This window comes from Arctopsyche grandis, chromosome 8 (assembly GCF_051622035.1).
Source record: "Arctopsyche grandis isolate Sample6627 chromosome 8, ASM5162203v2, whole genome shotgun sequence".
NCBI classification, from domain to species: Eukaryota; Metazoa; Arthropoda; class Insecta; order Trichoptera; family Hydropsychidae; genus Arctopsyche; species Arctopsyche grandis.
The window spans coordinates 5,908,472-5,921,697 of record NC_135362.1 but is presented as its reverse complement, the minus strand read 5'-3'; the positions used below and the strand labels follow the sequence as shown (position 1 = coordinate 5,921,697).

The window sequence follows — 13,226 nt, the reverse complement described above, 5'->3', positions numbered from 1 at the left end:
TCATATCATAACAGGACAAGATAAGCATAGTTTTTGGCGTACGATCACTTACATGTGGATTTACATGTGAAGTATTGTTGAAAAAAAAACTAAAAAAACCGTGACGTTAAGTATTCAACACTTCCCTCGTGTTTTTTAATTTTATCGTTTAAATTTTTTAAGTCAATGATTCCTGTTTTCGTCCACGATGCGTCACCTGGCGACTCACCTCTAAACAGAAGTCACGGAAAACAAAACAATGGGTTTTTTTTCTGTACATCCCATTAACCAATTGTATTTTTTTATAAATGTCTGGATTCAATTTTCGCTATGAAAGATCTACTAGTTGCAAGCTGTGAAATATTTAAATTAGGCGTGAGGCGCCCTAATCAGAGAAATGTTATAATAATAGAAGAGCCCTTACGAATAAATAAATTGTGTCAATATTACGCGGTACATCTCCATTACTACGCTAAAACGCACGGAATACAATCAGGGTCATCACATATTCACTACAGAAATAAAATTTTTATTTTGATATAGATTTATTTACAATTTGAGTATATGGTGGTGTTGAGCGTTGGCGGCCAATCCGTTACTTTCTCGGTTGGCGGATTGATTACGTTTATCCACTTTTTTGTATTTGTCTGTCCTTGGGAACTCTTAAATTAACGCGTAATGTATAGTTTTAACAAAAATATGTATAATATAAAATGAATAATGTTTATATTAATTTAACTTAAATAATTGGTCATTGATATAATTGAGTATTCGGCGCCACCAAGAGAAATGTTTTTACATTTATTTAAAAATAATTTTTACATTTCTCTGGTGCCATCCCTGAAATTTTATGTTGAATGCGGGCGATCGCCATGACACTTTTAACACTTTTTCAAACTACGATGTTAATTGAATAACATGTTACTTAAATGATCAATTTACTTATAAAAATGTATCCCATGTTGTTTATTGTGTGTTTTTGAATGCATTGTGCAATTTTTAACGATGCTTGCCCATCTTGCGAGTAATATTAACAAACAGATAAGTTTTTATCGGACATACGTCGAGCACCAAGCATCAAATACGACTGATGCTAAAATTATTTGGGAATGTCACTTATATTTTTATAACATTTCTCTGTCGACAGCCCATTAGGACGAGCCGCCACTGTCCATTATGATTTCTCTAACCTTGATCTCTCACCTTGTTTTGTTTTAAAAATTGTAAGGTGCACCTCTCTGGTTTTTAGTCAGCTTATATTTTAAAATACAAGTTATGAATTGTCGGGAATCATTGGTATATGAACTACATATCATGTCAATTTTCACTTCATTCTATTCACATTTCCCAATATATCAAATCCACAATTTCAATATTGTACAATGTATTAGGGGGGACCGAGAAGTAATCAAAAATTTTCGACGAGCTCTTTCGCAGTCAGTTTGTGTCGAGACACGGTCCAATAAACACAAGTTTTGTTATTATGTTGAAGTCATTGTTGTAAATTAATTGTTTCTGTTTAAAAAAAATTCTACCCTAGGAAGGATGTCGAGACCAATAATAGAGGAAGGTCACTTGCGTCATTTTATGCTGTTTATTTTGGACCAAGTAATGAAGGCAAACCAAGCAGTGGAAAAAATCACCGATACTTACGGGGACATTCTGTAACTAAATAAGTCTCATCGGTGGTATAAACAATTTAAAAATGGGAATAGGGGCATTAAGGAGATCGCACGTAAAGAAGAGCTCAAAACTTAGATGATGATATCCTGACGTTAATGGTGGAATCAGATCCTCGTCAAACCATCAAGGCACCCACGGGAAATTTTTCCTAAACACCCTGAATGAAATGAAATAAACACCCAAAAAAAATGATAAAAAATGGATTACCATCCTCCTTTTTTTCCGGGCAAAAGCATAGCAACCCAAATGTTTGGATATAATTATTGTAAATTACGTTGTTTTATAAAATTTAATAGAATGAGTGGAATTTTACCTTGAACTTTATTCGAAAGAAAGGCTTTTTAATTGATAAGTTCATTGCTAATAATATCACATCTTGAATTCGCGATTAGCTCAATTTGAAGATCGGCTCTTTCCAGTATATTGTTTATAAAATACAAAAACCCCATATCTTTGAATATTCATTTAACTGTTCGAATAGAAGATAATTTTTTTACTAATATAATTGCACGTAATCAGTTAGAATATTCTAGAGATACATATATTGAAGCTGAAAATAGTGTAAACAATCTTTGGAGAATATCGAAAAATGTTTGCGATGTTACAGAAGATTTCGCAGCGTCGTATAGCGCAAGATTTAAATTGTGGCTACCACAGTAAAATGTTAATTATCATACAAAAATAAATGCGCCTTCACCCAATGAGTAGAATTTTCCGAGTACAAATGTTTGAGTTTAGAAAGTAGAGGCCCCTTTGGCGTTCTAATCTAAAATTTTGTAGGACATTTGGTGCTCTAATCTTAAATTTTAAAGCGCCTATGACGCATCGAACGGCGCCCTGACTTATTTGACGCCCTTAGGCTCTGCCTGACCCAGCCCCCCCCCCCTTCCATTTTTTTGATTACTTTTCTGTCCCCCTAAATAAAGTGAATAATAATTTGAACCATGACATGCAAAAACATTTACAATGTAGAAAATGCAAATATTTTTATTTTTATTCTAGATATGTATATAGATTTTGATAATTAGGTTTAGCCACGTAACATCCACAAATTACACCGTTTGACACGAAAAACGGTTCAGAGACACAAATCTGGTAATAAAAAATATTGATTGGCTCTATATTGGTAGACGTGTTTATTTAATCGTGCGATTTTTCTAAATCTTCTTGTTGTTCGGTCGACGTCTCAAAATCTGTCAATTTCCTGTTCAAAATGAATATTGGAATCTATAGTCGGGTATTTTATCTTACATTTGTAGTACTTTTCAGCTTTAAAATCTCTCTAATGAGTCGTCCAGTTCAAATCAAAAGTCAAAAGTACGTATTTTCACTTGGGATTTTTTCCCACTGTTAATACTATTTTATATTGAGTATTTTCTATTGAAAGATGTTTATTGGGATAATGTCAAGATTTAAAAAACACATATATCTCCGAATCTCGAGCCAATCAAATTTTTTTTATTACCAGATTCGTTTTCACTGGGCATAGATCTATAAGAAAAGTCATATCTCGTCTCTGAACCAAAAAATAGTCGTCATTTGTCGAACAGTGTTATTCATATTAGTGAAACAAGAATATAAACTGCAAATTTAATATGATATTGAACATCCATAATTGTCGAAAAGACTTCATAATGAATACTAGAAGAAACTCACTTATAACCGGCCAATATGTTGAGAAGAGTTGACTTTCCAGCACCGGATGGTCCCAGAATGGCCGTCAATTGACCCGATCTAAATTGGCCGCTAATACTGCGCAGAATTATCTTCGAAGCTGAAACAGAGATAATAGTGACAGAATGTTATCACAATTAACATCAAGTGTCCGCAATAATTACAAATTTCCATTCTACATTGCCTGTGAGTTCAAAGGAAACGCATCGGATTTGTAAACGTGCCTATTGTATTCATATATATAATGATCGCTTTTTTCAAGACCAATTAAATTGTTAGAGCAGGTAATTGAATCGACCGTGCTGTGTCCAGAGTAAGGAAAACAAGACAATTTAATTTGCAATATATCAGGGTCGATTTATTACATTACACTGTTCGACAAATGACGACTTTTTTTTTGGTTCAGAGACGAGATATGACCTTTCTTATAGATCTATGCCCATTGAACACGAATCTAGTAATAAAAAAATGTTGATCGGCTCGAGATTCTGAGATTTATGCGTTTTTTAAATCGCGCGATTTTTCTATATCTTGGTGTTGTTCGGCCGATGTCTCAAAATCTGTCAATTTCCTGTTCAAAATGAATATTGGAATCTATAGTCGGGTATTTTATCTTTCATTTGTAGTTCTTTTTAGCATTCAAATCTCTCCAAGTAGTCATTCAGTTCAAATCAAAAGTCGAAAAATACGTATTTTCACTTGGGATTTTTTTCCTCTGTTAATACTATTTTATATAGAGTATTTTCTATTGAAACATGTTTATTGGGATAGTGTTCTGGCCACACTATTTTTTGTATTTATAGAAAAATCTTTAAAAACGCATATATCTCCGAATCTCGAGCCAATCAACATTTTTTATTACCAGATTCGTGTTTACTGGGCATAGATCTATAAGAAAAGTCATATCTCATCTCTGAACCATTTTTCGCGTCGAACAGTGTTATCAATGCTATTTGAGGACTTGTGTATTATATATTGGTGTTATTATCTTCAAATTATTAAATTGCTAAAGTGTATTGTGCAATACAAGTGGTTATCAAAACTGTCGAGCAACTTGTAAAGTTATACGATAAGAGAAAATATTAATATTAATCTCATTAATTACTATATACGTATATAATTAAAAGCAATAAAAGATTGTTACTATCATGCTTTTATTATATAGTAGGTATTGTACATATATAATACATATGTACGTACGAAGTTCAAAAGGCGTTAAAAATGTCATAATTGTGTAAAAAATAATTTTTTTTTTATAATGGTCATAAATAATTGCATCTTTTTTATTTTAATTGCATTCTACATAAGTTATTTTTAATATTTTCATAATAATAAAACATATTTATAAGTTATGATGGATTCGATCACCTACGTATAAGGCAATGTCCTAAAATGATTAATATTGTTATGACGAGAAAAATACATAACGTCCTAATATCATAGTAATTATAATTAAAATAGATATATGTTTATAATAATTGAAAAGTTATTCACTCGAGTATAAAAAATATATTTAATAAAAATTCTTCAACTTGGCTGGTGGTTTATTTTTTTGAAGACTTCACGGTTTATGAACTCGTTTTTCAATTAATTACACAACTACATACATATCTAAAATTTCCTTCCTTTATATGGAGTCCTACTCATATGACTCATTCATTGAAAATTGAGAGAATCTAAAAACGGTTTCTCAGATATCTTTATATGAAATTGTATGGTTAGTATCCTTGGGTATATCCTAGTGCTTTCCTATTAGGGGCGTTAGGTTTCAACTCATTGGAGTCACGTGAATTAACTAAGTGAAATTTGTTTACTCTGTATTTTAATCCAACCTCATTCATTATCCTGACTTATATATTTTTTTATTCTGTGAATGTGTGTGTGTGTGTGTGTGTGTGTGTGTGCGTGCTTATGCACGCATATATGTACATACATACATGTATGTTTAATTGAGGTGTGCGTGCATTCGCACGGCACATTTCAGGTATTATTTCCTAACGCATGCGCGCTTTATGTGTTCATGCGTTGTTGTTTATTTTGTACTTGGTTATGTACAGTGTCGTTTTTTTATTAGAACAGTGATGTGCGGTTGTTCTTGTGCGATATTCATGAACAACCGTCTCGTTCTCCGACGAAAGTAAGGGCCGGGCCGCACCGCTCAACTCGCGAACAACTTTGTTGACGAGTTTTGTTGCTGGAAAGTCTGCGAGTGCGGCATTCCTTTCAACTCGGGGACGACCTGAGACGGCCGCACGTGCTACTAGTTTTTTCACTATAGAGGCTAAAATACAACACAGACGTACAATACCGTAATACGTACAATACGCATTTAACGCATCTATTGTAATTTATTAGGATTTTCAGCATCTCTATTATTTCAATTGTTAATTTTACACGACACAGCCACACACCCTGTCCATTTAAAATAATATATATTAGAGATTTCAATACGATACAATGAGTAAAGACGATACAGTACAAGACCTGTTTAGAAATCATTGTTCAGAAGATTTATTGCAGCAGCTCTATGCAAGTGTTGCACGTGTCAAAAGTTCTCCAAAACCGCTGTCTATTGTTAAATACACAAGGACACTGCTATTTACATTATCCACATAATTTGTAGACCACATTTTTTTTTAATTTTCTAATTAAACTAATTGTATTTCGTCTCTTCTTCCTCGATCTCCGGCAAATTCCATTGTTATGTTATTGTTATTTCAAATTAATGTTTATTGTACTCGATAGATTTAACAAATTTATTACGTGCAATGATATCTGAATCAAATTTTAGTTCAATTGCCTCATACATATATTGAGCAATTAATTGAGAAATTATCTCATAGATTGATCATTCATACAATAGAGGCATGTCGTAGATTTCTCGTGCGGTTGTTGACGTGTTTTTTTTTATGGAATTTTGTTGATGGGTCCGGCATGTCGGTCGTTCAGGTCATAAAATCCATGCGACCAGACCCAACGGCTTCAACTGATATCAACCGTCATCGGGCTTTATTACCCGAGAGACCGACATGTTGCAGGGTGCGGCCCGATGAAATGTGACCCCATACAATGTGTATGGGATCGGATATTTTGCAACTTCAGAACGACACGTCGCGTCAACCAAGTTGTTCGCGAGTTGAGCGGTGCGGTCCGGCCTTAGACCGTATTCGTTGGGGGGGGAGGGGGTGGCCTCATGTTGAGGGCTTTAAGGGTCAATTCCTTTCCCTTTAGATCCTGGCTTATCAATCTGAATGAATATATATTTTTTTTTAACAATTTCGTTAGCTATTACAGTTTATTTTATTAATAGACAGACTTTATATACATAGGTATATATTTTAGTACATGAGTATATTGATGATAAAACAGGCCAAACATTCATGTTTTTCAATAATATCTTAACAAAATTCCATACTTCCTCATCATTTTTTTTATTGCTACTCTTAAATTCCCATTTTATTATCTTTCTATATCAATTTTACCATAATTTTTGCCCTTTTCTTCCTCAAAATTTTTTTTCAATATAATATAAAGTTGTTTACATATTAGTTTTTCATACATTCCTTTCAATATTTTTCTTTTATGTCTATGTAAATATGACATTTTACAGTATATACATATACATATGAATGTGTACATGTTACTTTTTTATATTAAATACCACAGCAAAATCTTAGTAAACAGTAAAACAGTAAAATAATGCATATATACAAATCCTTTTACGAATGCTTTTATCCCTTTCACAAAGCAACGTAAACATTAAAAGAATATCTGAAAATTTCAACACAAAATATTGTCGACCCATCAATTGACCGTTCAAAAGGTGCAATGAATGCATCTTCGTCGATCCTAAAGATTGCGAAAATTTTTGACGAAGGTCTTTCGACTTGCAATAACCGAACAAATGATAAACATAATGCACTGCATTGTTCGTGCCTTCACTTGCATTGGACTAATTCAATATGCACACTGCTGCATTGCAAACAAAAGAGCGTGCAAACAATTCACTTGCAAACCTTTTTTTGTATACGAGTTCAAACAGCATACCTCGATGCAGTGCAATCACTGCAAATACAGACCATTTGAACGAATAGACCCTTGCAATTTTGAACAAATATTTGGTGGAATATTTAAAACTTAATTTGACTGACGCAGTATTCGTACATTTGATAGTACACATTCATTTGGATAACGTACACAAGTTTTGACCTACATATTTATATACAAAACTACGATAGCGTGTTTGTTTAACCCCGTCACAATGAATTTGTAATGACGATTATACAGTTTCCGGATACATTTAATATAAATAGGAATATGATACCGAAAAACTTAAGTAATTAAATATATGAGACTAAAACACTAAAATTACATAAATGCGCAGTAAAAATAATCATTTTAATTATTAACTAGCTGAACTCGGCATGCGTTGCAATTCCCGTTTTAAGTGATTGTTGGAGCTCAAATAACGTCCCTTCAAACCAACTGGTAACATGGTTCCCAGCAAACACATTTCCTTGACTACACAATGGCGCTTCAAACTTTCGCGTCAAATGCACGAAAGACAGGAAGCGGAATACGTGGGTGAGAAGTATGGCAAGGGTAGTGGACATAGTGGATCATAGTGCATAGTGGCAATGGGTGGGCCACGTGGCTAGAATAATGGACAAAAGAAGTGCTAGAATGGTACCTGAGAGAATGCAAAAGGGTAAAAGGCAGACCGCAGGGATGGTGGGTAGATGAAATTAGGAAAATGTATGGAGTGAGATGGATGAGAGTTACGCAAAAAAGAGACGAGTGGAAGCGGGAAGAGAAGTTGGAGACGCTTTCATCCAACAGTAGATGGCTAATAACTGTAGATGATGATACTTTTTTTTACAGTATACTATATAAATTCAATATGAGATTGCATATATTTTAAATTGACACCTGTTAAAATATCAATCTAATATATAATTTGGAAAGAGACTTTGTATGTATGTAACCTTCATTCGTTGGGTCGTAAATCCGTGACGTCATCGAACAAATAATTCGATATTTTTTGATACAGAGGATTTGAAGTCCCAGTGGGCAAGGGCGCCGAGGGCGGAGCCCTAGGGAGCGTGGACGCGGGGGGCGAAGCACTAGGGGGTGAAGCACTGGGGGGCAAAGCACTAGGGTGCGAAGCACTAGAGGGTGAAACCCTAGGGGGCGCAGCCGCGGGGAGCGCAGGCGCCGGATTCTGGTATACATACATATAATTTCGTATACATATAATTTTATACAAGAGACTTACTGTATATGTTTGTAGAAACAAACAAGAAACTAAGAATCGTGACAGTCTATTTAATAAAAAAACAAATGAGTATTCAAATAAATTTATATAAAATAAATTTAATAAAATGTTTACTATTAGATTAGTCATGTTTAAGTAGTTTATATTACAAATACCGAGCGAAGCCGGGTAATACAGCTAGTGAACTTATAAAGGTATTTGTTCAACATTTTTACCAATTTTTAGTTTCTTTTATTAATAATAAAAGTTTTATTAATAAAAAAAATAAAATGATTATTAATGAAAAGACTTTTATTAATAATCATTTTCAACATATTTTTTTTATTTAAAATAATTAAATAATAAAAAAAATGAAAATTGTAAAAAAAATTACAATCGTGTTGATTTCATAGTCTATTCGCCCACACCTTTGTCGCATCCGAGATTAATTAAGATGGCTCAATTTACTCAAGCTATCCTTGTTCTGAATACTTGAAACTGGCATAAATTATACAGGTCGGTCATGCGATATTCTATGACCTGAAAGTTGCTCACAATCATTTCATTTGTATATCACAAATGTCACAATGAAATCATCAAGGGTAACGTGGATAAGTCTGCTGTAGCAAAAATGTACTAAATGAATAATTACGCAAGTTTTGACATTGAATTGGCCATTGCTGAATACGTACGTTGACATTGAATTACGACCGTAATAGTAACGGCTGATGAACGATTGCATTGAAGAGATGAAAGTATTCGCTTGCAAAGCGCAGTAACGAAATTGCACAACTTTAAATCTGTGCAATAAAGAGCAAAATATTATTGTTAGGCAAATGACTGGTGTTTGATCCTCTTGAGGTGAGTGTTTCCACTTCACCGTTGTTCGATTGCATCATATTTTGCTATTGAACAATGACATTGTTGTGGATTCAATTAGTAGAGCCCTAGAAATGCAATACCAACGGTTGCAAATTCGTTATTTATTTTACATGCAACGTAGGTCCTATAGCAGCTGGGATGATATTTTTCAAACTAGTACAGGTTTTTCATTCCAAATTGACCCTTTCTCATTTAAAATTGACCTTTTATCATTTCAAATTAAACCTTTTTCATGTCAAATTGACTCCTTTTCAATGTCAATTTGAAAAATATGCACCCTTGTGAAACTAAATATGAGAGATACGTCTGAGATTAATAAGTGTTTCTTTATCTGTCGACTATGTACATAAAACCAGCAGCTTGGTCTAGTGGTTTGTGTTGAATTATTTCGTGCATTATGTCACGGGTTCGATTCCCACTAGAGTCGTTGTTGGCCAGATCTTGATTTGTCGACGTCGATCGTTACATATCAGAATTTGCCAATTTTTCTGATTTCCATTGAAACGGTTCCTTTAAAATTGGCTCTTCCTTCCCAATTTTCCGTTGAGTTATTGTTATATCTCAGGTTTCACCTGATTTCTCACCACAGATGTCTCTGTGGTTGTTTATTGAATGTAAAAATTCGTATTGTTACATGAAAAATGTTATTGAACGTATTTATACGATGTTTGTAATATTTGAACATAGATATCAGGTATTGTTTCGACTTACATGTGTATGTAATTGGCCAGGAAGGCGCATTGGGGTTTACCTGTCCAGGCCTTCTTGGTATAATATAAATAAAAATAAAATAAATAATATGTAGAAGAACAGTAGGAAGAGGTACATACTAGGGTTTCTGACCCGGGTCGGTCCGGGACAAACATTCCCAGGAATTCAAGAAATTTTTGTTGTCCCGTGTCCCGGGAATTCTTATCTCGAATCCCGGGAATTGGTTTAAAAAAACCTTGGAAATATACAACATTTTCAAGACTGCACGAAGGGAAATAATAAATCAAATACACGAAGTATCGTAAAATATTCTCTACTTCGACTGAAACTGAAAGATTTTTTTCATTGCTTGAAATTTTTGTACCAAATCTAGAAATAGGCTTTCGGATTCTCATTTAAATATTTTAGTATTCTTAAGAAGCTACTTTAAATAAGTTTACTTTTATATAATAGTTACATTTTTTTCCAGTTAATTAATAGATGTATAATATTATGTATTGTTTACTTTTTTTATATTTTGTAAATAGTTATTTTTTTTATTAATAAAAAATGTTTTTTTACACGTATCCCGGTTCCCGGGAATCCCGGGAACGATCCCGGGTTCCGTCCCGTGTCCCGGGAATTGAAAAAGTCCGGGAATACAGAAACCCTAGTACATACATACATATCAGAATGCAAATTAGAATTAATTTTTCTTCGAAGAAAAATTTGATATTGAAAGTTATTAAAAGCCATTTTTACAACACTTTAGAAAGAGTACGAAGCCATTGAAAGAGCACGTGGAAAATTACATATAATAGGAATAAAAATAATGTATTTTAATAATCTAATTTATGACCCAAAACTATTTCTTTATCATATTTTTTGAAAGGTGTTGTATTATTTCCACAATTAACGTAATAGTGTTGCAATATGTATGTATCTTATAATAATTATGTTGATTTATTTTTTTTACCGTTATGTCACCATTGCAAATATTATTAAAAAAAAACACATTGCTTCTGATGAGTGCAAGATTAGCTTTCTATTTTTTCCTTTTATGTATAAACATATTTCAAGTGATTAATCAGTAGTGTTTTTAGCACATGTGTTTCGTCAAGTAGTGCTAATTTATCATTTCATCATGCAAAATTCAACATTGGTCAAACAAAAAGAAAACGAAAGAAAGTTTATAAACCCCAACAAAAAATAACAGTAGTATATCATATTTTTGCATATATAAAATGCGTATTTTTTATAAATAAAACGGATTATATTTTTACTTTTATTTTATTTTATTTTTATTTTTTACATACATAGAAGACCTAATTGTAGGTAGACATAATTTTTTACATATTGTACATATATACATAGATCCAATTCAGATATTTGTGACATAGCGGGTAGGATAATTTTTGCCAATTTGTTGGAACCGTTTCAATGAAAATCAGATAAATTGCAGTCACAAATATCCAAGTCTGACCAGCAGAATTAAAGATAAGCACGGGATCGAACCCGGAACCTCTCAGTGCTAAACATAAACGCAACCACCGAGCCATAATGCTGGCATATAAATTAGTACAAAGAAGTTTTCAAATGTTTTTATAACAATGGCAACACTTTGCTAAAAAAAAAAGATCTACATATGTTAAAATATTCGCAGAATCATCTATATATATATATATATATATATATATATATATATATATATATATATATATATATTTATATATATATATATATATATATATATATATATATATATATATATATATATATATATATATATATATATATATATATATATATATATATATATATATATATATATATATATATATATATATATATATATATATATATATATATATATATATATATATATATATATATATAATCATCTATATAGCCAGCAGCGTGGCTCGGTCGTTACGCTTCTGCTTAACACTGAGAGGCGCCGGGTTCGATCCCTTGAGCTGACCTCGATTGAAAAGAATTTTTCTGAGTATATCTGTAATGCTGCTGGTCAGACCAGGATTTGTGACTCCTGGTCGATCATTTCCTATCAGAGTTTGCCAATTTTCTCTGATTTCATTGTTGAAACGATTCCCGATTAAAAATTGGCTAAAAATCCTTCCTACCCATTATGTCACCACTATTTGAGTATGATTAATGTAAATATTACAATAAAATGTATGTACAATTCATAGATGTCTCGTTAATTATCGAGTTTAAGTCAGTGTCTCGTAATTTAGCGACTTATATAATAAAAAAATGCTGTATTGTTTGTAATTGGCCAGGAAGGCGCATTGGGGTTTACCTGTAATGCCTTCCTGGTATAAAATAAAATAAAAAATCAAATATTATACGTTTATTTTACCCCAGGCAAATATTCAAAAAATATACTTTTAATAATATATAATATAATATATTTACCTATATAGGCATATATTTTTTCCTAATGTAAATGAAATATGTTATTGTACTATTTAAAATGTATTTATTTACTGCTGAAGTATGTTTTGCTAGCCAAATATTTTCGACATATTACTGGGAAAATTTTAAACAATTTTTTCAACACTCACTCCAATACAATATAAAATAACTACATACATCACACATATATACATACATATTTATATTATATATTGGGTTTGGTGCAAACGATCGAAAAGCGTCAGACAGATTGAACCACAGATTAACTGGATGGCTGCTTTAAACGCAATTCTCGACTTCACGAATGAAAAATTGCACATCAGATGACGAGTAACCTTTCGATGTGCACAGATGCAATTATTAAAATGGTAATTATTAAAATTGAGTTGGATCTTTCTGGCGAGTTTTTAATAATTTAATAAGGAAAAATTCGGAACTAAAGTATCGGAAGCACAGAACGTATACAGGGTAGGTACATATGTCGGAACTTCGGGTAGATTTTGCTTAGTGTAAGTGCGAGCAGTGCGCACGCATAAGGTACACGTGTCGTTAATCTGTGGTTCAGTCTGTCTGGCGCTTTTCGATCGTTTGCACCGCATCGTTATATATTATATAAAATTATTATAAA

General features: G+C 32.5%; 1 protein-coding gene across 1 annotated transcript in view; it reads right to left on the bottom strand.

The window, feature by feature from the left end:
* LOC143915397 (ATP-binding cassette subfamily G member 4-like) overlaps window positions 1-13,226 on the bottom strand; it is a 52,616-nt gene that overhangs the window by 7,518 nt on the left and 31,872 nt on the right. Inside the window, exon 3 of the mRNA XM_077436030.1 lies at window positions 3,319-3,436. Coding sequence (XP_077292156.1) covers window positions 3,319-3,436 — 118 coding nt within the window. The remainder of the gene's footprint in view (window positions 1-3,318; window positions 3,437-13,226) is intronic.